This window comes from Onychomys torridus, chromosome 1 (genome assembly GCF_903995425.1).
Source record: "Onychomys torridus chromosome 1, mOncTor1.1, whole genome shotgun sequence".
NCBI classification, from domain to species: domain Eukaryota; kingdom Metazoa; phylum Chordata; class Mammalia; order Rodentia; family Cricetidae; genus Onychomys; species Onychomys torridus.
In genome coordinates, this window is record NC_050443.1 from 175,132,066 (window position 1) to 175,159,394 (window position 27,329).

At 46.6% G+C, this 27,329-nt stretch overlaps 1 protein-coding gene across 47 annotated transcripts in view; it reads left to right on the forward strand.

Moving 5' to 3' along the window:
• The window catches only part of Tcf7l2 (transcription factor 7 like 2), a 193,144-nt gene that overhangs the window by 105,983 nt on the left and 59,832 nt on the right, over positions 1 to 27,329 (forward strand). For 15 of the 47 annotated variants that reach the window (XR_004943575.1, XM_036172804.1, XM_036172844.1 and 12 more), the window contains one exon: positions 17,341 to 17,484. The exons of the other annotated variants lie outside the window; for them this stretch is intronic. Coding sequence is in view for 14 of the 15 variants with exons in the window: in XM_036172804.1 (XP_036028697.1) it covers positions 17,341 to 17,484 (144 nt within the window). In the remaining variant the exon portion in view is untranslated. The remainder of the gene's footprint in view (positions 1 to 17,340; positions 17,485 to 27,329) is intronic. 47 annotated transcript variants of the gene reach the window in all.

A 27,329-nucleotide genomic window follows, 5' to 3' on the forward strand; every position in this document is an offset into this window, starting at 1 on the left:
TACTGTCTGTCTCTTCCTGTTTCCTGCCTGCAGGTTCGCCCTGCCCCACATCTTGGACCTTTCATACTTTGAGCCCTTATTTACTCAACTCTACCTTGGTCCTTTGTACTTCCTGTGTGCCCTGTAGCTATCTATCCTTTTACCTTGGGCTCCTAACAATCAATCAGTCAGTCAATCAATCAATCAATCAATCAATCAAACAAACAAACACAAGAATATAATACTTAATTCTGGATGGAGGTGGCGGTACTTGTGTTACCAGTCACTGTCCAAGCTTGGTAACATCCAGTTACACTGAGTCCCGTCACATGGTTTTGACAGAGAGCTGGCTGTTTCTCAGGGGTCCACAATGGGCTGACTTCAGAAAGAGGAGGGATAGTAGGTGAGGGGCATTATGAATACCTGTTTATTTCTAGTTTAGGGGGCAAGTGTGGTGGTGGCATAGGGCTGTTTACCACCTGCTTGCTTAAGTCAGGGACACCTTCCAGAAGAATATGAAGAGCCAGCATGTTCAAAGAGAGTGGGGAGACCTTGAAGAAGTGAGTGAGGGCTGGTGGATACTCCTTCATGGTGGAAATGGCTGGGATCCTTGCTCCAGCAGTCTTCTTTCTGACGATTAACACTGAGGTTCATCATCTAGTTGAGGTTCCCTTACCAAAGCTGATTCCCTAAACAGGACAGAGGGCGCTCTAGTGATGATGCTTCCTGCATGGGAGGTCTCCATTTGCGGATTTCTCAGCAGAGGCTGTTTGTTCAAGTTCTGAGGAAGTGAGATGAGTATGGCATTGCTCTGGTCTTGACAAACAGTTCCATGTGGAGAAGTTCTGTTCCTTTATGTATGGGGATCATGGACCTAGGGACATGAAGGTACATTGTCACACACGAGAGACACCTGAGGCTACTGAATGTGCCTTTATAACCTGGGAAATTCACGCAGTGGTACTGGTGACAGATGTGTCAGAAATCTGGGAAAGGTGAAATGGAAAAGAGAGATGATGCAGGATGGCCATGAGTTTGAGGCTAGCCTGGACTACATAGCAAGCTCCAGGCCAGCCTGAGCTGCATTGTAAAACCCCATCTTTTTTTTTTAATCTTGTAAGGGGGAGGTCTTTTGCCTGTCCCCTTGGTGTTAAAACCCCATCTTCCAAAAACCATCGAGTTCATTGACTCTGATAAGCCCTGCAGGGGACATCTGATGGATGAGTATTCTCTGTCTGACTGCAGCTTCTGATGGGGGCTGGGGAGTGGAGGGTCAGATCATTCTGTTGTGAGTTGGAGGTTGGTGGAACTCAGCTGTCACTCAGCTTGCCTCAGCAAAAGTTCCAGGGTAAGGTACTCTTTGGCCTTGCTTAACATGGTGCCATTTTTGTCTGAAGTAACGGTTGAAGCCAGGATGGGGAGGTCATGGGAGAAGATGTGGCTTCTGCTGGGTCATGTGACAGGTGATGTGGGAGAGCATGCTGAGGGAGTGAGCAGGCAGCTAGTCAGTTTACTTGGCTTGGCAGTGGTTTGTTTTGAGTTCACTGGGGATGTGACATTCTTAGGCCTGCATTTGGTGTCTTTGAGTGTTAGCATTTGCTTCCCCTTCTTTCCCTTACATACTGTCACCTAAGGGCTGCCAGGGCCACCACCTTTCTGTCAATCTGTTGTAAGCTGTGGGAGTGCCCTGGCTGTTTTACAGAGGCGCTCTACAGAATGCTGCTGTGCTGGAGCGTGCAGACTCGCCTTTCAGTGTCTGGTGTGTGTGTGTGTGTGTGTGTGTGTGTGTGTGTGTGTGTGTGTGACACACACACGTGGTGAACTAACATTTTATTCTCAGGTTAATGTGGGCACATCATAGAACAAGAAGCAAACATTTAATATAAGACAAACATTTAGGGATATTTGCATGTTTGTGCTTACAACAGGCTGTACCAGATTTCCATAAGAGGCGCTCATTGTAATTCTACAATCGGGCATATAAAATGTTGAAGGGTTTTTGTTGTTGTTGTTTGTTTTAGAAGTTGGCCAAAGTCTCAATACTGAAGGGAAGAAGAACAGTCTATTTCCATCTGAGTCTCCTTTAGGAAACCCCTAAGGGAGGGTGTCTGAAACAGACTTGGTCTTTGGAGCGTCCTAGGTTCTTTGTGTGTATGACATCTCAGAGTAGATACCTGCTGTCACTGTGTATGGTGCTGGGGTCTCAGTGCCTGCATCTCCAGGAGATTAATATTAAAAGGTGACTCAGGCAGGGGAAGGTGAAAACCCTGTTTGCCATGGCGAAAGCCGGGGTAGCTTTCTAAACATACATATTCTTGCCACCTTTGTTGAGATGTAACTCATTTGCCATGCAGCTTACCAATGTAGAGTGTGCAGTCAGTGACCCAGGTAAACTTGGGAGTAGTGATGCTCACCATGAGCACAGTCAGTTTTGGAATATTCACAGCACTTACCCATAAGCCCAAGGGTCCTTTAGTGTGTACTTCCCATTTTCCACAGTAACTTGAATCATGGAGCCTGCTCTGAAATCTGTTCCTTTCACCTAGCAAAGTGAGGGTTCTGATGGACTCCTGACTAGGCTAGCCTCTCAGTTCTGGATATCTGGAAATTATTGTGCCTTTGCTTTTCTCTTCTTGGCCTCAGGAGACAGAAAGTTCCAAGCTTACTTTCTGAGTGGGCCCAGAGAGTGTCAGAATGAGTGGAGTATTAGCAGGTTAATGCTTCTGCGTGGGGTGGGGAGGGTGGGGAGTGTGTGTGTGTGTGGGGTTAGTGGGTTAGTGCTTCTGCTGAGGTGGGGAGCATTCCTTTCTCACTATGTCTGTTCACTGCAGGTGCTCACCCTTACAGGGAGTTCTTAACTCAGGCCTCTGCGGGGGCCAGAAAACACAACACCTGTGTTAGATGTCAGAGTACTGTGGAGGGTGCAGATTCTCCTGTGCCTAAGCCACCCCGGGGGCTTTGCAGGAAACCACCCCTGTTCTGTCTGAATCTCTGACACTTTCTTCCCCAGTTGACACTCTGAGGGGAGGAACACCTTACCTTTCCTCTCAGAGCAGCAGTTGGAGGGAATGTTATCAGTGTTGGAACTAGGCACTAGCCCACATTCTGCAGGTGCCTGAATTGAAACTGAGCTGAGCTAGAGACAGCAGGGTGCTTTTGTATGAGCTAGCTGCCACCAGGAAATATGTCCTGGGTCGCCTGCCAGAGAGGGGACCCTGATAATGGAGATGGTGCCACCCTCCATGAGGCAGGTGTTGCAAGCCCAAACCCAGGGTAATGTTCATGGTCTCTAATGAGAGCGGATGACTGTAGGTCAGGGGCTGGCTTGGCTGTGGGTGCTTGAGGAAAGTCATGTCTGTCCACTGTCCATAGCACCATTCCCCAAGGAGATGCCCATTTTGGTACCCTGACAACTTGTTACAAATACAGTATTCTAATTATATACTTGCTTTCACACTAAATACATAAAGGGAGCCAGCACGTCTTGGTTATGTTTGGAAATTTTGCATGAGATATTGGGGTGAAGGCGGGGAGATGACTCACTGGACAAAGTAGTCACCTCTCAAGCATGAGGACCAGAGTTTGGGTCCCCAGCACTCATGTAGATATGGAGGCCTACCAGTAACCACACTGAGGAGACTCAGCCAACGGGTCCCTAGAGCAGGCTGGCTAGCTGCACTAGCTGAGTCAGAAAACTCTGGGTTCAAATGGAAGACCCTGCCTTGGTGTATGAGGTAGAGAGCGATCAGAATAGACCCCCGATGGCAGCCTCTGACCCATCTCTTATGTGCACACATGTCCAGCAATACACACTGGGACATGTACGTACACATGCATGAATGCTTGACTTCCAGGGGGAAGAAAGGGAGAATATGAAGCAATTTGATTTTCTACGTACACTGTAGTGGTCATGGTAATGGGTATGAGATCTTTTGGGTGAAATGTGAAGTTTAATAAATCCAGTTGTTAGTGCCAAGTGATGAACCTGGCCTCCGAGTTAGAGTAATAACCCTTTACTGGAATGCTGGTGCCTGGAAGAGTCACATGTATGAGAAACAGACCTGAGTGGGTCTCTGCTTCTCTCTCTCTCTCTGTCTCTCTCTCTCTCTCTCCCTCCCTCCCTCCCTCCCTCCCTCTCTCCTTCTGTGGTCCAGACTGACCTCAAGCTCACAAAGACCCACCTGCCTTGGCCTCCTGAGTACTAGGGCTAAAGGCAGGCACCACCACTGCCTGACAGTGTCTCTGTTTTTCAAGCAAGCATCTTTCCAGTTTTTGCTTGTGACCACAGGGACAGTTTAGACTCCCTTTCTCCTTGGGTCCCAGAGAGAAGGGCTACCATGGTAACCTGATTAACCCCGACCTTCTGAGTGAACAGAGGCCACTCCTGACTCTGCACCCCAGCTGCTTCCTCCCCCACCTTGCCTTCACTTCCTAACCTGTTGGCCTGAGCATGAGTCACCCTGCCAGGCGGCCAGGCCCTCATGTCTGCCGCCCTTCCTTGTGGTCTAGGCCATTCCCGGCGTCAGTGGCTGGCACAGTGTCCAGAAAGCAAACCCCACCCCAGGGATGGTGCTGCTGTATCAGAACATTTATTCTGTTTGGAGGGGTGCTCTGGAGTTGTGCCCTGGGTTTAGGGTCTTTGCAGCCTGCATCTCCTGCTGCTGCAGATCTTTATGTCTATTCTTCCCACCTGGCCTTTAGCTCCCCAGAGGGGTGTGTACCCTTGGCAGTGAGAGGGAGGTCGGCAGCTGACTCATACACCAAAGGTCAGCACGGTGGCCGGTGCCAGCTCTCCTCTTCCCTGGTCATGCACATCGTCTTGGACCTTTTAGATACTTGGACTGACTTTATGCAGAACATTCTGGATTTATGAGTTAGACTTGGGCTCAGGTTTATTATTTTGTACTTTGGATTCTTCCTTTGAGAAGACCAGAGATAAAAATACTGTCCTTTGCCAACTTTGCTACCATCAACTTCGCCCCACAGAAATGAGGTGTGTGTGTGTGTGTGTGTGTGTGTGTGTGTGTGTGTGTGTGTGTGTGTGTGTGTATGTGTGTGTGGTCATGCTATGGATGGGCAGACTTGGAAAGCTGTGGGTTTCAAAGAAGCCTAGGCATACCCAGAGCTCACCCTGCTCCCATCTATAGCCTTACTGTCCTTGCTATTACTAATCCTGTGGCTTCATACCTTGTAATTTACAGTATTAGGGACACTTGGAGTTGTGGGACTTGAGGAGTGGGTAGTCCATGGCCTGTTTATTATTTGGGGTTTCTGCTCTCCACTGACTATTTGGATTTGAACTTGAAGGTTGGAAGCTTGCTGCTGGCTTGTGCAGTGACCCAAGTCTTTGTCAGCCAGGGTGTGCATCAGCCCTGGACATGTGAACGTTTTCAGACCCGTAGCCTTGACTCTGTGGTTCTCCTGTGGGTGGTTGTGTTCAACAGAGACAGCTGGATGCAGTCTGGATTGTCCCAGCTGGGCAGGGCCTGCTGTGTCATCCAGCAGTAGAAGCAGTTCTGTTCTGCCACCTCTGGCCTCCAAACACAGGAAAGTATCCTCTGGACAGTAGCATGGCAGCAGAGGAGCCCCACTTTAATATGAGAGTTTATTGGGCAGCTAAAGAATAAAGTAAGATGTAGAGAGATGCCTTTAAAAGGGCCAGTTTGCAAATGTGTAAATGTGTGTTTTAGCACTTTAACACCTAACACCCCATCTATCTTATATACGTTTAAGAAAATTTAGTGATTTACTGAATACTCATATTATTCCCTTATTTTGTTTGTTTGCTTGTTCATTTTATTTTAAGACAAGGTCTCACAACCCAGGCTGGACTCAGAGTTGCTGTTTACTCGAGGATAGTCTTGAACTCCTGATCTTTTGCCTCTATCCCAGAGTGCTGGGATTGCAGGTGGCAGTAACCTACCGCCACAGCTGTTCACTGAGTGCACACAGCTGTTCCCTCTGAGCCGTGTTTGCTTTAGTACAAGCAAGTGTGTGTGTGTGTGTGTGTGTGTGTGTGTGTGTGTGTGTGTGTCAGGGTGCAGGGAGAATGACACTCTATTTTCATTTGTCACAACTGTAGCTTCCTACTTACCTAACATTCTTCTTAAAATGAAAGGACCCAACCCAAATTATCTTTCTACTTCTAGATCACTACAGCTTACCCCACACCCGACAGTCTAGTGTCGGGGGCTGGGAGATGGCTCACAGAGAAAGGCTTCCTGCACAAGCAGGAGGATCCGCCTTTGATCCATGACACCCAAGTGAAAAGCCGAGCATGGTTGTGCACTCTTAGAAGCCCAGAGTTGGGGAGATGGAGACGGGGCCCTGGAGCACTCTGGCCAGGTAGCCTAGCCTAAATAATGAGTCCAGATCTCAGTGAGAGACTAAAGCGGAAGAAATGAGTGGACAGCACCTGAGGAATGACACCCAAGGCTGACCTACGGCTTCTGTACTCATGTGCCGACACATGCATCTGCACACACTCAACACACAAATGAAAACAATAAATCAAAATTAAAGAATAGTTTTGTGCTATCTTCTGGGATTCACATTTTGCTTTGTAAATCTCTTCTTCAGAGGGTGCCTATGGACAGTACATCATCAGTTTCCTGGCCCTTCCAAGACACATCTGGAGAAGTAGATGAAAGGTGTAAATTAAGAAAAGCAAGTGTTCGTGGCTCCCACCTTAACCTTCCGTTACGTTAAATGGCTCTGTTGAAGAGGGCTGTCACGGCTCTTGAAAACTTGGGAAAATCCGAACAAGCTGTGCCATTAGTCACCTTTGGGAGCCCAGGATGTTTGATGTGAAAATTATATGGGCACATCTAATTGGGTGCATTTTCACCCCATAAGATATGTACTAAAGGGGTGACGCTCCCCCTTCCATTCTTTTTAAGCTAAATTGTTTAATCTGAATTTCATACTATTTAGAAGAGTTCCAACAAGTCGGCTGCCATTTTTTGATGTCTTTTGTTTAGCCACACTATTTGTGTGAGCCAACCACACACAGCCCTAGACACCCAGGAAGAGCTGGTGATCCTTCCCTTCCTTATGTGGGGCATTGAGAGACCTGTGATCCTCCACTCATGTCCTATAATTCAGTCTTCTTTCCAGGGTCCCCAGAGCAGGGAAGGGCCAAACAAACAAAGCCCCCCCCCCCCCCCCCCGTGTGTGTGTGTGTGTGTGTGTGTGTGTGTGTGTGTGTATACCTGTGCTTCCTGTAAAACAGAAAGAATAACTTTTGTCTTGCCTGATTCTCAGAGCTGTACACACATTTCCAGTAAAATGTGTTCAGAGTGAAATAGAAAGCACTCACACAGAGATAAGATAATGGACAATTAAGTTAATTTAAACCCTAGAGTTAATGACAGATCAGTTTATTCATCCACTACAGAGTTCACCATGTAAGGCAGAGCTATGGTTTTAGTGTATTTATGGCATTGTTCAACTGTCACCACAGGTTGGACTGTTGTGTACTCCCTCCTGACCAACCCTCCCCCAGAAAACACCTCCACCAGCTGCCACTCCTGTTCCTCTGTTCTCCTGTCTCTAGACAACCATCACATCATTCTCCTTCTATAAAGTTCCTTGTTTTATGCCTTCACTTATCCATGGAAATGATGCAATCTGTGGTCCTGTGTGAGTGGCTTTTTTCACTTGGCTCAATGCTTTCAAAATCCAGGTATCATCAAGTATACCAGTACTTCATCCTTTATCTGACTGAGTAATATTCCATTGTGTAGATAGACTATGTTTTATTTATGAAAATTTTCAAAATTAAAAACCACCATCTAAGCTCATGTTTGTTTAATTTTCAAAACTTCTTTCCTTTTTTAAAGTTAAGGGATATTAGGGAACAAAATTTTCCAAATCTGTGAGGGGCCTATATATTTCAATGAGTCTGTATCTTGGCAGAGGCTATCTAGGGACAAATGATGGATGGAAATTTCAATATTCACAGTCTCTGAATACTCAAAGCTTACAATCAGTGAAACAGTAGCCATTGTAGGTTAGTCTTTCTGTGGATTGACTGAAAGTTGAGATGTTATCTCCAGTGGCTGGAGCATGTCCCTGATGGAACCATTTCTCTTATGTCTGTGTTTTCTGCTGGTACTCCTTGCTGATGTGCTAATCAGTCAGCTGGCAGCCAACAGTCTGAGGAGGTGAGAGCTGTGTTCACCCAGGAGAATCTCCTCCTGCTTGGGGGTTCCTTCCTGGTTTTTGTTTCAGGTGGCTGCTTTGAACCCAGCAAAGAGTTGAGAGGCATGGCTGTGTTTGTGTTCTGAGAGCAGAGCGGAGGGGGTCTGCTCTGTGGATATTGCTCTTTGGTTGATTGGCTGAAGGCAAGGTCTCTCCTTTGGTTGATTGGCTGAAGGCAGGGTCTCTCTTTGGTTGATTGGCTGAAGGAAGGCAAGGTCTCTCCTTTGGTTGATTGGCTGAAGGAAGGCAAGGTCTTGCTCAGGATGGAGTCTGCCTGGGTCAGATGCTCTGATGGCTACCCTCCATATTGCTGGCATTCGTGTCATGTAAATGTATTGTTTACTTATGTTACTCATGTGATGCTGGCTTCATTTTACAGAGCAGGGATGTGGTGGTGTAGAGACAGGCAGAAGCAGATAGATCTCTGTGAGTTTGAGGTCAGCCTGGTCTACATAGCAAGTCCTAGGCCAAGCAGAGCTGTAGCTGAGATCCTGTCTCAAAAACAAAACAACCACAGCAGAAAAGACCGTAGAGGACTTGCTGAGCATGTACCAGGCCTGGTACTACACAAGCCCAGTATGGCAGTGTAGATCTGTAAGCCCAGCATTTGGGAGGTAGAGGCAGGAAGATCAAGCCTGCAAGGTCTTCTTCAGCTCTATGTTGAGCTTAAGCTCTGCCTTAAAACAACAATAAAAGCTGGAACACTGTCTGATCCTTCTACACACACACACACACACACACACACACACACACACACACACACACACACACCAGCTTGTGTGTGTGTTTGCACACAGAGCTCTCTTTACTAATAAAGATACAAGTATTTGATTAGAAGGAGGTAGGCCAAGACTTGGGTTCTACAAATCCTGTTTTATTTTGGCCAGGACTCCTCCTTTCCCGCGGAGAATCCCACATCTCATACGAAAAGGCAGCTGAATCAGATTAGGTCAAACCTGAGCAAATAAACCTGTTTTTGGCCACATCACTATCATCTAAGCTGGGTCTACTCTGGAATCCCCAACCCCCTAGAATAGGCTCATGGGGAATAATGGCAATCTCTCTCCCAATGGCCACTTTGGCAGTAGTGGTCCCTCTGTCCCCCATGGGCAGTTTTTGGTGGCAAGTATCATTTTGTAGCCAGAGATGCTAACTAATGGAGTTGTCAAGGCTCTCTTTAGATGCTCTTGTATGCTCCCATTTTTGTACAAGATATTATCATTCAAGGTCAGTCCTGTTGGTGGGAATCATTGTCTTCTGAATATATCCATCTTCAGAGTCTTCTGTCATAATCCCTCCTTTATAGTCTCTTGAACTGACTTTAAAGTTTTTCAGCTTGATGTGCTTCATGACATTAACTTAATGTCTGTGGTGTGTTTCAACCACCATGGTTTGTTTTTATAAGCACCTAGAGACTTTAAATACCATTTTCTCAGAAGTAGCCCCTTGTTTGCACAACCATTCAGTTATTAGACCACAAAGACCCACTGGGGATGGTGTCATCAGGAAGCATTTAGTGAAAAGTAAGTAGTACATTATTACCTAATGCTAATAACTGGTTCGTGGAGTGGGAAAGGAGGACCCATATTTGGGCTTCCCATGGCTAACAATTTGTGGGTTATTCAAACACTTCCAGGATGAATTCCAGGGTTCTTCTAGAAGTCTGTCATCTGCATTTTAAAGCATTTGAGTCTATTGTTAGAAGAGAGGAGGTTGTTCATCAATACCAGATTATTTAGCAAGGCTATCTAAATGTCCTTGTGGGGAATGAGATTCCTAATCTGTCCACTCTGTTTTCTACTTCTCAATTCAATTTTTGGCAGATTACTCTACCTTTATGAGGAACATTTTAGTTTTTAAAGAGAAGATTTTCTGGCAGACAGCACAGATCCTGAACAGGTCTTCTTACTCCCATGGCCATGGCTCTCTCAAGACTTTCGGAGGTATTCAGCTTGCAGCTCATGGACACACACACCCCAGAATAGCTGTTAATGTGGCCTAACACAAACCTGAACTTAAAAAACTTCAGTTTAAAAACTCAGCTCCATAGTTCTCCGCGTGGACACTGTGAATGACAGCAGTTACAGTATCAGAAGCTTGGCCATCTGTAGACGTTCCTCCACAAAGCTGGCCTGGGAGAAAGAGCTCTCTCTATCTGCAGCAAGTACTACATGGTGTTCACTTTATCAGCTGGACTCCCAAGCTCTCTGCAGCCTGTAGTTCTTTAAAGCTGAGCTGATGTCGCAAGTTCTTCCACAGTGGGTCATTACTGAAGAAGGACTTGAGTCCTAGGGTTAGGCTTGAGTGTGTCCTCCTTGAGCATGGTCTTACAGGAGTATTTGCTTACCTAGAGAGAGGACATCACTAAGAACAGGGACACCGGGTTCCATATGGGGGTAAGAAATATGAAAGTGATAAAAGCTTTTCTTCTCATCTGCTTAAGGTCTTGTGGAGCCCTCACCCCATCCCAGAGAGCAGAAAGGACCTTCACATGGGTGTCAACTAGAGTCTGGGATGTGAGACTTGGTATTGCAGCCAGACCCGGGTCTCTTAGAACCTGATTTATTGATGTTCACACGGCCTGGCTGCTTTCTCAAGTCTGGGCAAAGCTATGGCTCTCACTTCAGCTTGTTACCTTTTATACAACGAAGGCCTTAACCTCCAGGGTTAGAGGTAATTTGGTGTTGATAGCAGAGTAAAAATACCCCTTTACTCAAAATTACTCCAATAACCCTCCCCTCCTTTCCTAACCATCCCAGACTCTTAAAACCACACACACACACACACACACACACACACACACACACACACACACACACACACACCTATGTTATAGCCTTGTTTTCTTCCTGGTGTATGATAAAATGCATCATATTTTCAACTTCTCGATATTTAATAGCTACATTTGTTTTCCAAAGGTGGGATGGGGAGCACAAGTTATCAGAACTTTGTTTTATCCTGGAGGGACCTTTGGGATGATGTCATCGGTTCACATTCTTGTGTCTTTGATGGCCATGTAGAACGTTTGTATAGCAAAGTCCATTTTCATCCTGTATTGCCTTTTCTCCTTGACTACAGCTGTCTGCATCCAGGTAGATACCTTCTTCTTATGTAATGGCAGTGAGCAGAGAGGAGACATAGGGCTTTTGGACTTGTGGGCTAGCAGCCTCATTGACAGTACACACTGAGTCACTGTAGGTCTTTATCTGTGCCTGCGTGAAGCTGAGGGGGTTACAGAGGAGGTTACAGAGTGCTGGGATCATTAAGTGTGAAGATGGCTGGGCTCCCACACTTCTGTGGGAGTGCCTCATTCCATTTGGACTTTTGCCTCCTCTCTAAGTTTGAGTATGTGAAGGCCCAGGTGGACATTGTTTTCATATCCATTGACCTTATTGATGGTCACTCCATGCCAGATAATGCCTGTAGATGAATTTCTAAATGGTCTTATTAAATAAAAAACACGGAGCCAGAAATTTGGGTTAAAGCCTGAGAGAAAGATCAGAGGACTAGGACACATCACGAGCTAACCTCACCTCGCCAACCCCACAGCTTCCAAAGAGAGCTTCTTCCTGTATACTCATGTTTCTATGCCTTTTCTGTTCTGTTCTGCAATAAGCTCTCTTAGACCAGCGACCTCACTTCCTCTTCCTACACAGCTCTGTCACTTTTTGTCCGTCTGTACAGACCTCCAGATCTCTATGGTTGGTACTGGGATTAAAGGCGTGTGTCACCACGCTTGGCTGTGTTCCCTAGCGTGGCCTTGAACACACAGACTCTGCCTGCTAAGTGATAGGGTTAAGGGCTGCCTGACTTCTTTGTTTACTTATAATGGCTGGCCTTTTCCCTCTGATCTCTGGGCAAGCTTTATTTATTAAAGCACAAATGAAATATCACCACAAAGGCCAATTCTGAGTAGGATGCTTGAGTGGCAGGGACATGTACACTTGAAGAGGGAAGGGCTATGTATGTGGCCTGGACATTTGTCTGTCCTGACTCTGAGACTTCCTTTTCCATGATTCTGTCCTGACTGACCAGGCATGCAGTCATGCACATGTGTGGGCCATGCACACGTGTGTGTACCCACTCACACCAACTCACATTTTTGGGAAATTACTGATGGAAAAATGTTGCATGCATTTGCATGTTAATAATGGTACCTGGGTTTGGGGATGAACTGGGCTGGTTTTTAAGGATAAAAATGGTAGTTTGCCTGGAGGCTGGATTACATGTGCTCTGCCTCCACTCTAAGTTGTTAGAACATAGTTCAAATGTAAAACTAGTTCCCATCAAAGTTATCCCATCTTCTGAGGTGAGAATTGTTGATGGTGCTTGAAGTCAGATCTGCATGACCCAGGAAGACCTTCTGCTTCTCTCCAAGTTGATATTTATGTGTATGTGGGTTGTTCGTATGGTTGGATGGCTGCTAATGTTTTCTATTGGCCTTGTTTGTATGAAAGTTTATGTGTATATATGACAGAAAAATGAGGATTCCTCCCATTAACTTGTATTAATTACTTTGCTTGTTTTTGTTAACTGGCCCTTGTTGGTATCTCTGTTAAATTGATTATTTATTTTTATGAAGATGTAACATTTTCTCGGAGGGCCCTGAAGTGCTGGTGTTTTAAAATCTGGGTTTTAGTTTCTTCTCTTCCCACCTCCACACCCCAGCTATATGGACTTAGAAAGGCTTATGGATCTGCAGACTGATTGCAAGATTTGTCCCATGGTCAAGCTTTGCTGTCTCTTAGAGACTTGTGGGTGCTCTCTCTCCACTTGCAGTCGAGGAGAAAATGGCCTCAGAATTCAACCATATATATTGGGGTTCTGCCAAGACAGACCCGAGTGAATGCTGTATAGGGGCATAGAAAGTGATTTGGCATCGGGAGCTGGTCCACACATGAGGCTGAGAAGTCTGAGTGTCTGAGACTGACACCCAGGACACTCAGGACACCCAGGAGGACTGAAGGGCAACGTCCTGGTTTGTCAAAGAACCAAGGACTAGCAGAAGGGGGTGGCTAATGTCCTTCTGCAGCCTGGGGCCTCTGTACTTTGGAAGGAGTTGTATTTTAGCCATGCTCAAAGGAAATTAGGCCAGAGGAATTCTTTCTCCCATCCAGGGCTCTGTTTTCTGGTTTCTGTAGGCCTTCATCTGTGGACACAAGGAGCCTACCCATACTAGGAAATACTCATACTAATCCAGCCACTCAAATGTTAAACTCATCCAAAACACATGAGAATTTGTTCTTCTTTTGTTTGTTTATTTATTTATTTAATTTTTTCTTGCCTCTCCTCCCCGACAAAACAGGATTTCTCTGTGTAGCCCTGGCTATCTTGGAACTCAGGCTGCAGACCAGGCCAACCTCAAACTCAGAGATCCTCCTGCCTCTGCTCCCCAGTACTGGGATTAAAGGTGTGCACCACCATTACCCTCATTTTATTTTTCCTTGAGTCAGGGATTGAACTGACATGTTAGACCTCCATTGAGCTATATACATCCCAAGCCAAGAATAATGTTTGAGCAAATATCTAGACACCCTGTGTACAGTCCAGTTGAACAAACATGAAAAATTGATTAAAGACACAGATCCAATAGGAGGTACATATAGTTCACATTGTACATATAATAAAAAGAGTCTTCATGTAAGGAATTGGCTTACACAGTTATGAAGGCCGGGACTTTTCTGGAACCAGAAGTGAAACTTAAGCCCCACTCCCCCACAGCTTAGTCGATTGATTCAGATTCCAATTGTGAACAGTTGTTGGCCAATTTCACTCTGATCTTATTCAATGCAATATGTTTCTGAATATTTCAGTATTTTTAGAGCTTGTTGGTTTTTTTCAGGTTTTTTTTTAAATTGTTGTCCAGCTCTTTTTCTCTGTATTTCCCATTTGTGTGTGTGCATGCCTGTGTGTGTGCATGCGTGTGTGTGTGTGTGTGTGTGTGTGTGTGTGTGTGTGTGTGAGTGAGTGTGTGTGAGTGTGTGTGTGTGTATGTGGGTGTATGGGCGTTTCCCAGTAAAGCAGTTTGTATATTTTAACTTGCTGGCTTCCATTTTATCACATGACTTTGACTATCACCAGCATCTTATGGAAGGAGGCAGTAAGGTCACAAGGAAGTACAATAGCGGAATTTGCAAATACTGCTGACTTATGGGCGTTTCCTATAGCCATGTACAGATCTGCCTAACACACCATGTTGTTAGGTGTTAGGCAACTAAGCCCTCCATCCTCTCCAGCCTGTCTTCCGTATTAGCATGCTACATGCTACAGCCCCTTAATTTCGTCTTCCTTCTCTGGAAGAAATGACCCTTCAGAAATGCACCCACATCTAGGCAGTGTTTTCCCTAGCTGGGCCACTGGCAAGGGTACGTGGCTCCCACTTCTGGATCCACATTCCTAGTTTGGTCAGGCCTGCAGTGGCTTGATGGGGACTCTTGAGGCCAGCAGGAGAGCAGGGCGGCTCTACCCTGTGTGTGGTAGAGTGGTGGAGACTGAAGACATCCGAAGTGCCACTCCAACCCTGTGCTTACTTCTCTACAGTGTCTGCCCCCTTTCTCTTCTACTTCACCACTTAATGGTGGACAGTTCCTGAGCTCAGTCTACCATGACTGAAGTGCTCTACTCACAATCCCTTCTCTCTTCATCCCTAAGGCAGGCTGCCTGAGAACAAGAATACACAGATGTCTAACCAAAAAGTCCAGGGAAGGAGCTGGCTCATGTGGCTGGATCCAGGGCTCCTTTGCTCTGCCTTCCTCCAAGTTGACATCATTGCATAGAAGCTTATTCAAGTCCAGAGAGATCTTACCTTTGCCCCTTGATGTCTGTGACTCGGTTTTGAGTCGGCGTCTGTGCAGAGAGGTTGCAGTGTGCAGGGTGGGTGCGTACTGAGTAAACCTGTCCACACATCAAGCTAGGGGAGCAATGTACTCTACCTAAGCTACAGCTTCACAGAGTTAGGCTAGTGTCTCCTAACTAATGTAAGATTTTATTACTGGAGAAACCAGGAAAGGCCGTGGAACACAGAACCCAGCAACTGCTGGGATCAGCATTCATCATTCTTAGCACCCGCTTGAGCCTTGTGCTCCTTGGCTCCAAAGCCCTTCCCTTCCCTTACATTCATGTGTATGTCGAGAGCTTCCCAAGACTTCTATGTCCTAACTATGACAATTTTAGAAACGAGTATCTTAAAGACATTAGATAAAGTGGGGATAAGGTGAATCCTGCAAGTTCAAAGCTGTTGGCTCATCAGAGACAGGGAATATGACCACCAAATTTGGCTCTGATATTCCCTCACCCCTAAGCATGGGAGGAAAAATATCTAGGGTTATAGATAGAGGTGGGGGGGGGTGGAGAAGAGGTTCCGCTAAGGATAGGATGGGCAGCGAGGAAGCCTTCATGGAAGGTCACAGAGACAATGTACTTGAAGGCAGCCCCTGGTCGTTGTGTGCCTCTCATATTTCTTTTCCAAGCTCCCTTCTCCAGCCACTTGCCCCTGGGAGACTTGCTTTTGTGGTCATTGCTTTGTTAGCCAACAGAGCAAGGAGATAAGCATTAGGCCCTCACATTGCTGGGCTCCTTCAGCAACAACTGGAGAGTTCAACGTGCTGCCCTTGAAGGCTGCGCACTCAGGTGAGTCAGTGCCGTAGACACAGCTGGAACAGTCCCCTCCACTGTCAAGCTAGGCTGATCTTTCAGATGGGCTCACACGTCCTGTGACTCACCCCATTTTCCAGTGAGCACCATGAAGGTCCTGCGTCCCAGGTGGACATCAGACAGCCCCATGATAGCCAGTCAGTACTCCTGCTGGCCCTTAGCTGCTGTTCCTGGACAGGTCCCCAGCGTCCAGCAGTTGGTAGCCCTTTGTCACCTGGGGAGCTCAGTTTGCCTGAGGATGGCTGTAATACCTGAAAGCAACACATATGGAAAGATGGTGTTGTGATGGCCTTGTAGGCTGCTTCAGGGTTGTGGCTCCCAATCTTTATTTTTATTGATTTGTCTTCCGTAATTATCTGTAGTCATCTGGGCTAGGTGAGCTTATTCAGTTCATCTTTTGCAATGAACATAAAAAGGTATAGTTACCCTCTTCCCTCCCTCCCTCCCTCCCTCCCTCCCTGCCATGCTGGGGATAGTGCTCAATGGCTGAGCTCTCACATAGCATGTGCAAGACCCTGGGTCCAACACCCCAAGAGCACCAGCCAACCAACTGACAAACCTGAGAAAACCGGAATGGCGTTTGTTCTTTTGAAGTAGCCCTTCTTCACACCCCTAAATTCTACCTCTAAATTCTCTACCTTGTAAATGGAGAGGTAACAAAGTTCTGATCAGGCATGTGGGTCTACACAGCGGCCGTTTGCTGGAGTTGACTAAGCACAGTCCACACTGTCCCTCTAGCTGTGTGACCTTGGGCATGCTCCTTAACGTCTCTGAGCCAGTTTCCTCCTCTGTGAACCAGGCAGAAGACTCTTACCCCGTGTGGTGGTCGTGAGAGTTAATGGGTAGTCAACACAACCCTCTCTAGGGCCTGGGTGGAGAAGGCAGCTTTGGGGACCTGACACCTATTGAGCAGACTTTCCTTCAGCACACTTCCTGAACACATGGGGTGTGCAGCTCCTGATCCATGGAGGGGTCCCCAGTGGTGCTATCGTGTCTTCTCTTAAAAGGCTGCAGTGTCAGAGAGCAAGGGAGTGTTAAGACAGGAGCCCCAACAGCTCAGGTAGTGAGTGCAGTCCCACATGAGAGTGTACCACTGTAAGGTATGCGTGCATATAAAGTACATATGAGTACAAGGTGCAAACCCCAGCAAACCCCAAAGTTTATCCTAATGGAAGCTTCAGTAAGGTAAGTTAAGAGAGAAGGCACAGCCAGGTGGCTGGTTGCTCAGAGGAAGGAGTAACCACGTATGTCAGGGGATAATGTGTTTAGAGCTGGGCATGGTGGGGAGGGACGTAGAAGGCAGACTGCATGAGGAAGTTGTGTTTGCCATGTCTCTCAGGGACCCCAGCTGCATGGCAGGGAGGTGTGGAGAGTTCTGGGCTCCTTTGCTTGTGGGCCATCTAGGGAACCGGGTTAGGTGGAGAGTCAGGCTGGGGGCTGCATATGCCTTGGTGACTCGGCCCTCTCCCTGCCAAGCCTCACTCTGTTCCCCTTTCTTCCTGGCAGCAGAGCCCCCTCCCTTGCTGCACTCAGGGACATGCCTGTCAGCACTTCTACCCCCCCTCAGACTTCACTGTCAGCACGCAAGTCTTCAGGGACATGAAAAGCAGCCACTCCTTACAAAAGGTTGGGGAGCCCTGGTGTCTGGAGGTAGGTCTCGGAGCAGAATGACGGTATGAGACAAGCCAGCCCTGAAATGAAGCCACCCATCCAAAGTTTACCTCACCTGAGGGCAGGGCCCATGCTTCCACCTTCATCCCCGGATTCTCCTTGAGTCACTTTCATCCCAGGTGCCATGATGTCTGGCCGTACTGACCACTGATAGGGAATCATAGCCATAAAGTCGCCACTTTACAAGAAGAGGGTGGAGACCGTGCTAGAGTGGATGCATGATGCCCAGCTGGCTCGTAAAGGCCATGTGACCCAGTGTCACACGCAAGAATGCACATTATTCCATCAGACTTGAACCTAGAAAGCAATTTCCTGGGGCTCTTTATTGGCTCCCACTGGAAGGGAAGCCATTGGCTCCACTTTGCCATAGCTACTAGCAATTAGCAGTCTATAGTATAGATTTTCTTTTCAAATTCAGGGTGCTGAGAAATGCCTCCCACCTCACAAGATCCCTGGCTAGCCAAGGCAGGCACAGCCCCATGACTGCTCCCAGATGTTCTCCAAGGACAGGAAGCATTGTTAATTTCCTTTAAATAATTCAATGCAATGTCAATACCCCACACGACTCTGTGCTCTGGGAGTGACAGCTCTCTTCAAATTAGTAGTCCCAAGAAGAAAGAACTTCCAGAACATTCTTTTATCTTCAGGAAAGCAAACATCAATGCAGACTTTCAAAAAAAAAATTAAAGTAACTCTTAGATTTAGATAGAAGATGATGTTTTGGTTTTCATGAATATTCACAAGCCAATTAGTGGAGTCTTTTAAAACCAATGATTGTGTCCCTACTAGGTGCTGAGTGTATGCTGTATGTTAGAGGGTACTGGGTTAGAAAACAGAGTTTCTCTAGTGGGCAGAATGAGCACCTGGAGAGATTGGAGCATGCACACATATGTCTTGCCTCTAGATAAAGAAATTGCAGAAGAAATCAAGTTAAAACCCTTGTTCTACTTAAGAAATAGTAAACAGCCATTTAGGAGAACCAGAGACACCTAGAAAAACATGTAGAAGGCATGTCACACCCAGCCCCTCATATGACCTGTTGATCATCTTGTTTTTGATGAGTTTCTTTAGCCATGCATGTTCACAGACTTCAGAAGCATTGATGTTGGGGTCGTACTGACACTGTTGTGTTCTCTTCTCACCTACTATAATGTCAAGGAATGCTCCCCTGTGTTACAGCATGTGCTAGGAAGACCCTATGTCGGGGTCCTTGGAATCCCTAACCACTACTCTTCATTCAAGTGGGGTAAAACAGACGGGTGTTCTGAGGGCTTTGAACCTCTCCCCGCTCTCCCCTCTGACCTGTCTGTGATTGGACTGTACATACACTCTGACTACCTGCTGTATGTGTGCGATTGTTGAGCTGGTTTGGTGTGGCAGGGCTTCCACTCTGCAGTGGCTGTGACCTGGTGGAAGCTTTTCTTAGCAGATCCTGCCTGGTCAGCTTTTCCTAAGTGTAGCAGCTCATTCTGACTCTCAAGGATAAAGCTAGCCCACCAGGCCTGGCAGATTAGGCTAGCCCACCTGGCCTGTTTGTTAACCTTTAGTCAGAGTTGGGACATGGATAAAGGAGCACCAGGTGCCTGTTCTGATATGAGGAAATGGAATAGAAAGACTGACTCTCTTCCTTGTAGCTCCAGATTTGCAGGAGCCGATTAGAACCCTGGCGCCAGAGACTGAACGTTTCTTCTGCTTGTCCTTAGTACAGAAAAACAAACAAACAAACAAACAAACAAAAACCCCAAAAGCCTGATGAAGGATAAACCCACAGATTGTGAATAGGCCAGCCACAAAGGTGCTGAGTATGAACGTTACCAAACTGCTCTCTGCCTCAGTTTGCCTATCCTATAGATAGGCTGTGTACAAAAGCAGTGCATGTGAGGGAGTTCAATAGAGGAAGCACAAACAGGAGACTCCACATGCCTGAGCATCTTTCTGATGGACTAGTCACTGATGATCCGCTCAGCTATGTGCACAGCACACTTCGTTTCCATACTTTTTGTCCTGCGTGGAAAATTACATTTAACATTGCTAGTACCCGCTACTTTAGGAATTTTGGTGGAGTGTGAAAACCCCGACCTGTGGTGTGAACGCTCTAGAAACAGCTCTAGGGAGCCAGATGATGGACAGTCTGCACACAGCACGTCCCGGGTCTGTCACCTCTATTGGCATGGCTCTCGTCCTCCTCGATGTCATGCCTGGATGTGTAAAAAGCCTGACAATGGGATACTGGCCAGGCTTGCTCCACTGGGTACCAGGGAGATCCTTTGACATTTCACACAGACTTCCTATGGCCCAGTACTTCTGTAAAGGATTGTACTACTGTATTAACTCTTTGGACTCTGACAGCAGCCTTCAGAGGCAGCGCTGCCCACGCCCATTCTGCAAATAGAGGTAACTGAGCCAGAGCCACGGAGCAGCTTAAGATCACACAGCTAGAGAGTGGGTGCCATAAAACGCTGCTAATGACTGACATGCTGCTGCTGTTCATGGTTCAGTATTTTCTCCACTTTCCAGAAGGAGGGTACATCTGATCCTGTTTGCTACCCTGCATTCTTGGGAACTGCAGTAAGTGTCTCAGTTAGGAGATATTCCACATCATCTCTGATCAACACCCATGTCCTTCTCTTCTTGTTGTTCGGCATAGGTCCTAACCTTTGCTGTCTCTTCCCTTAGGGAATCCAGTAGATAGACAGGTTGAGTAAATATGACTAAGAAAGTCAACACCCACCTGGGCAGGCATGAGTCACTTCTTTCTAGTTAGCTATTCACGTACATTTTAAAGCTGGCCACACAAACTTACTGCATTGGGGCTGTGAATAGTGACAATGCCAGGGTGTGACACAGCATAACTGCCTTCGGATAAGAGCGTTTTCCTGGAATTGCTTAGTCACTACCTCTGCCCCCGAAATACCTGCGGACAAACTTCTTAGCTAGTTTTTTGTCAGAGCTTTCTTCCACTCACTGTGTCTTTCCTCTGTGTGTGGGGGGGTCTGTAAACTTTCCCAGTCAATGGCTGTGGGGGACTACTAAAACGGTACACTCACTCTGTCTATTCAGCTTTTCTTTTTATTTTTGGTTGACTTGCCCTCTGGCTAGCATTGAGCCTTTTTTGACTTCAATTTTAGGTGTGTGTTTTCAGAAAGGACCAAATTAGGGATGTTCCTTACTCCTTAGCCTCTCAACCTACACACATAAGGGAGAAAGCCAGTCCTGTTCAGTCTGCAAAGCCAGCTTGGAGACAGGGAGTTGACCAGTTGGAGAGAGGAAATGAAACTGTTCTTAGGTTTATTAGACCACATCCTATAAGTCTGTGGCTTCTTATATGTCTGATTTCTAAAAAGCAGCTGTGGCACAGCTGGCTTTATTTTTGCTTATTCGTCATTTAAAAGAAATAAATATATTACTTCATTTCCCAACTTCATTTTTCAGCTTTATATGGAAGATTTATAAATCTTTGTATTATAACTCTATGTTAGCAAGCATTCAGCTACCCCCCCTCCCGTAAATAAAAGCAGAGTTTACCCCGTAATTAGAAGCAGCCTGAGCAACAATGTCACTCTGAAGTCCCACCGAGGTGTTTCTCACGCCTCAGTGAGGTCACATCCTAGAGTATGGGAGTATGGTGTAGTTTCAGTCCACTCAACTGACACTCGCTGATCACAAGAAGGGTCGTGTTCCACGCATGGCCTCTGTCCAATGTTTATCATTTGTTAGACTGAAAAAACTATGTCACCATGGACGTTCTTGTTGCTCTGAATACTTGTCTCCTACTGTTGAGCTGGTATATGGGGTAAGAAGTCCCTGCTGTGTGGGACAGTCATGTCCACAATTCACCTGCGGAAGGTGGCTGGCTCTTCCGCCTTGTGTAAAGTCCTGGGGGTCCAGCTGATCTCGCTAACTGGACAGTCTTTGGCTCTTAACTTGGTGTCTGCCTCTGTTTCCACTTCTGTGCTAGACACATATTTTCTCCACATCCTTGACACAAGTCATGAATATAGAGGACTCAGGCCCCTGTGGGTGACAGCTTGCTTCTTTTATAATTCTTTGAGGTGAAAGATTGGTTATTCATGGGCTAGATTATATCAAGAGAAAGTATAAATCAGCACCAGACCCTCTGTTCTTATAGCCCCCCCCCCAATAAAAACAGTACCTGGGCTCTGACATTATCTACCACCTCTACCTTCCTCTCGTGTTGTGTGTCTGGTTCTGGGTTGTTTCCTGTTACCAGTCTCTTCAGTGAAGTAGACAGTTTGGACTTGGACGTAGAGGGAGAACACTCCTACTCTAGATGAGGCTTTCTTGTATGCTAAGGGCGTTATTGTGGTGTGAGCTGGGTGGAAGCGCTTGTCAGACTTCCTCCTCCCTGGGTCCTGTGGACCTCATTTGAAAGGCATTTATTGTTTCAGCTACTAGTTTAGCAAGAGCCTATAAAAGAAGTTTGGTCACCCTCTGTCCTTCACACAGAGCTTCCTTCCTCTGCCCTGTTTCTGAAAGGCTGTTTCAAGCCTGTTCGCATTAAAACAACAACAACAACAACAACAACAACAAAAAAAACCCACATGTGTGTTGGGGGGAATGTATGTGTGTGGTTGGGGTGTGTGTATGTGGGAGGATGTATATGTGTGTGTGTGGGTGGTGTATACCTCTTGGTGCATGTGTGCATTTGTATGTGTGTACATGTGTTTGAAGAGGCCAGAAAGCATCCCTGGGTATCTTTTAACTGCTTGCCACCTTGTTTTTTCAGGGTTTCTCACTGAACCTGGAGCTCACTGACTGTCTCAACTATCTGGGCAGTGAGCATCAGGAAATCCCCATCCCTGCCACCCCAGTGCTGGGATGACAGATATGTACTGCAGTGATGGACTTTTATATGCAGGCTGAGGTTTGAATTCAGAGCTCCTCAGGCTTGTGCTCCAAGCATGTTACTGAGCCATTCTCCCCCAATCTCCACCCCCCACCTTGTTTTAGTGTGGGAGTAGTGTGGTAGGAGCCACATGACCCTTGATGAAGTCAGGCTCAAGTTTTGGTTACCCTGTTCTGATCTACCACTGGTAACTTCTGCTTGGGCTGAGAATGAGGAACGAGGTGGCTTTTGTACAGCCAAAGATTATGATTCTGTGAAAACCTTCTCGGGTGTGTGCTTGTCTGAGCATACATCTGCCCGTGGGTCTGTGGTGTTACACAGTGGATGATCGCTGTCAGCCTCCATAGCCACCGCCACAGGAGAGCAAAGCCTTTCTCTGAGAGGCGTGCTGTGTGTGTGTGTGTGTGTGTGTGTGTGTGTGTGTGTGTGTGTGTGTGCACATGCTCAGAAATTTTGAAAGAGCCCATTCCTTCCAGAAGGGAGTGCAGGGAAGAAAAAAAATGAAGACATTGGAGAAAACGAAATGAGGTTGAAGAGAAGCAGGAAGAACTTGGGGTGCTCAAAGGATACATGCTGACCTGTCCTACCTGCTTGTCAACCATGCCAGTTACTCAGGCTGACAGGCCTTGTAGGCTCCTCATAGGAACCCTGTCCTTGGTGCTAGTGGCTTGGCGTTTGGTAGGGGATGACCTGATGGTAAATGTGCTCCACTGGGCAAGGGTTAGGAGGGTCCTGGAGGTGTCCAGTCATGGTGTTTTCAGTCTCTGTTCTGCCCACCACGACCTGGAAGGCTGGAGTTTCATGTGATAGGTGAGAAGTCTTCTTGTCCCCAGAGAAACAAGAAAGCCCCTGACTAGAAAATAGACTAACTTGTGACTGTCTGTAAAGAGGTCCAGTTGTGTGACTGTCTCCTGGACACGATTGCTTCTTCATGTCACTTTCCTGAGAACTCCCAAGAAAGGTGGATGTCCTTTGGGAGGTTGACTTAAGAAACACGGTGGCTCTGAAAAAGCCATTTCCTGACTTCTGGTAGGGACGGCTACAGTGTCTGGAGATGGGCCGGTGGCCCTTCCGATATAGGATATGTTTGGATCTAAGAATAATGGGGACCTCCCACCTTGAGCTCTGCCTTGTTTGAAAAGCAAAATGTCCTCAAATCAGGTGCCCTGTGTCTCTGTGTGGGCTAGACTGGGCCCTTCTGCACCTGTCTGTCTTCCTCCAGTTTCTACTCCCTGTGCACACTTGATTTAAAGTTGAAAGACAGAATTTCTTTTGAGATGGGATTAGGAAATTATCTATCTATCTATCTATCTACCTACCTACCTACTTACCTATCATCTATCTATGTATCTATCTATCTATCTATCTATCTACTTATCTATCATCTATCTGTCTATCTATGTATCTATGTATCTATCTATGTATCTATCTATGTATCTGTGTATCTATCTATCTATGTATCTATGTATCTATGTATCTATCTATCTTGTTTTCCAGCTGTGAGTTTTCATATAAGTTCCTATTACTGTTCCCAGTATATGACCAGGATATAGACAGTGACTTTTATTCTTTTTAGACAACCTTTATGGCCACAGGAAATGTGATCTTTGCCCTTAAGATGTTTTGTGTGTGTGTGTGTGTGTGTGTGTGTGTGTGTGTGTGTGTGTGTACACTTGTATGTGTACATGTGTTCTCATGCATGTGGAGTTCACAGGACAGTATTGGCTATCATTCCCCCTCCTTCTTTTCTTTTTAAGACATGGTCACTTACTGGCCTGGAACTAATGGGTGAGGTTGGCTGGCCAGTGATTCTCCTGTGCTCACCTCCACTGGGATCACAAATGTGTACCCCATGCTTGGCATTTTTATAAAGGTATTGGGAAGTCAAGCCCAGGTCTTAGTGCTTTTAGGGGCCTTGCCTGCTGAGTCACTCTACACTTCATGCTTTTATTTTGAAGGAGTGTTGATTTGATACATATTTTTCCCTCCCAAAGCTCATTTTTAACTATTGATGTCAGTTTCTGCTCCTCTCCATCCCTTGGCCTTCTTGGACTCACAGAGGGAACCCCAGCTTTGCCTGTTGGCTTCTTAGATACCAGTACATTTCCACTGGCCTTTACTGCTTTTCATTGTGAGGTGTTCTGGCCTGCACACTAGAGTGCTTTGGGCCACCTCATGAACTTAGGAGAATACAGGCTAATGCTGATGATGGTGGCCTTAGGCAGGGCTGCCTGTTATTACTATTGACAGAGGCTGTGGGGTGAAATGAAACAATCTTTGGAACATTCTGTGTTGAATTATCTGTTATTTTGCCTGGGCCACAATAGATGACCAAGATTTGGGCATGGTGTCTTAGGTGAATACAGAGCATGATCTGTAATCTGTTGACCTAAACCTGGTTCTCTCAGGCTGTGTCACATGAAAGGAAGAGTTGGGGGAGCGGAGCTCTGCAGTTGCTTGCAATGTTGATGTGTGTCCCCCTCCCCCAGGCGCTCCAACAAGCTGATATGTGCCTGGAGAGACTTAGCTGTTGCTTCCCTGCTGCTTCCAGGCTATGCTTTCTAAGGGAGAAATGGAAGGCAGGGGAGCCTATCTATGCCCCTGTCCCTCTGGGAAATGATGAGAGGTGACCTGAAAAGTCCTCTGCTCGGAGTGTCACACTCGAGTGAACCAGAGATGATGCATTTGGCTAGGGAAGGTAACAGCGATTGCACACATGTAAATGCTTGTGCAATCTAATTCCAGTCTTTGTAATTACTTGGAGACCCGCCGTTGCAGCCAACTGAGAAGTATGAGCAGTGACCCAGGCAGGAAGCAGAGATTGGAGGGGAGGAGAAGGAGGGCTTCTAGAACAAGCTGCAGCTTTCTGTCTCTGAAACCCCCTTAGAAGCAGGGGAGGCACAGTAATCGCCTTCCCTGCACGCCGCTCAACTCCCATCCCAGCCTGCAGTCTCTCGGTGAGTGGGAAGGACTCAAAGCACTCGTGAATTCTGGGTAAAGGGAAGGATGAGTACTGCTGAGCACAGAAGGACAGCAGGTTTCTGTGGGGGAAAGATGGAAGAATGAACAGCACTTTAAAAAAAAAAAATCACAAAACCAAAAAACCGGGTGGCTAGCAAGGGCCAAATCCAGCAACCCAGGGTTGATGTGGGCACTTTAAGGAACAGGTGTGGCATGCTGTTCTCTCTTGGTTCTCTTCTCACCTGTCTGTGGAAAGTGGAGCACAAATGAGCGAGCTTGCCAGTTGTCTGATTGACGTCAGGGTTTTGGAAATATGATGTCATTTCTACAAACACCCACATGAGAAGCAACCCCCCTCCATTTGGGTGACAGATTACATGTTAGGGCACAGAAAGATAAAAGCACTAAATATTTGCTTTAGAAAAATGCAGCAAAAGAGCTTCTCATCCTTCCAGCTGAAAGCTGATGGACTTCGAATTCCAGGAACAAAAATGGCTGGCTGACGTTGAAGCCGCTGCCACCCTCCGGCCCTGATTGACAAGTGAGTAGCAAGTGGAAGCTGGTCAGTGGAGGGTGTACTGGATTTTGAGGGGGATGTGAATAGGACCCAAGAGTTCTGATCCCGGCTCCAGCTCAGCCACAGGAAAGTGAGAGACTTGCCTTCTCCCCGTCTTCCTCCGGCCTCTTTCAGTTGGTATTTTCTCAGTGGATTTTCATTCCATAAAAAGCAACCATATGTTACTTGAATGTAATAATAAAGGCCTGACATTTTGTGCACTTTATGTTGGTTAGGTTGGCTTCACATTTAAGATTCCCCTGCCTCAGCACCCGAACGCTGGGAGCACAGGTGTGTGCCAGCTCTCCTGCTCCATTAGGGTTATAATTCAAGCAGGCTCGTGTGAAGGGACACAGTTAGTAAGAGAGCTGTGGCTCGAGGGGTCTGTTTTACGGGAAATTGGGAGTGTGGGTCAGCACTCTGAGTTAACCTTGACCTTGCCAGGAATTGGCAGAGTGACCAAGTGTACCTAAAGAACCTGGGAAATTTCCTGTCCCGACTTTGTCAAGAGTTGAGTAAGCAGGTGATGGCCATGGAAACTGGCAGAAGTCTGTAACTTTGAGTTGGTCCCCATCCCTTGTAGGCCCTGGTAGGGTTTGATATTAATACTCCCTGTTGTCATGGACATCTGCCATCTTGAGGTGGTGGCATGTGACTGAAGTCCCAGCTAGTGGAGGGTAAGATGCAAGGACCACTTGAATTCAGAGTTCAAGGCCAGAGTTAGGAACACAACAAGACCCCCACCTCTTAAAACTCTGCAAACAGCCTCCCTGTACTTGCCGCTGTCTTCATACATACCCCTGCCTCCTCTTTACAGCTCCCTAGGACACAAATATTCTCTTTTAACTTTGTGTAGAAATAAAATAGTGGCTAACATGTACCGTGTGCTTATTCTATAGCCCAGGTTTGTTTTAAAGTCCCTTTCTGTATAATCCTCATTCAGCCTCCCAGTCAGTAGCAACTGTTTATTTGAACAAGAAGGAAATTAACACAGTTTTTATTTTATTTTATTTTTTAATAATTTGTCTCCAGATCTGCTGAGAGTATTTACTGGGACCTGGGGATTCAAAGCCTGAGGCTTCAGATGTTTTCCAAGTGGGTGCCCACTTCCCCCCTGTCCGACCTCTTCTGCCCTGTGACGTGGAAGTCGTAAGCAGAGCCACACATGCTCTCCAGACGCTCTGGCTGACGATGGTTGGAGCAGGAGGTTGGGAGAACAGTCTCTGAGCCGGAAGTTGTTCAGAGTCTCTCAGCAATTGGCAACATAGAGTTTTGTTTTGTGTGTGTGGTTTTGTTTTTTAAATAATTAGAAACAGTTCGACTCTTGTTACCACCCACAGTAAAAAATTGCTTAGCTCCCACAAATTAAGAGAGAAAGGGGAAAAACTAAGGCCACTTGGTGGAATGATTAAAATGGGGTTCAATGCTGAAAGTATTTTT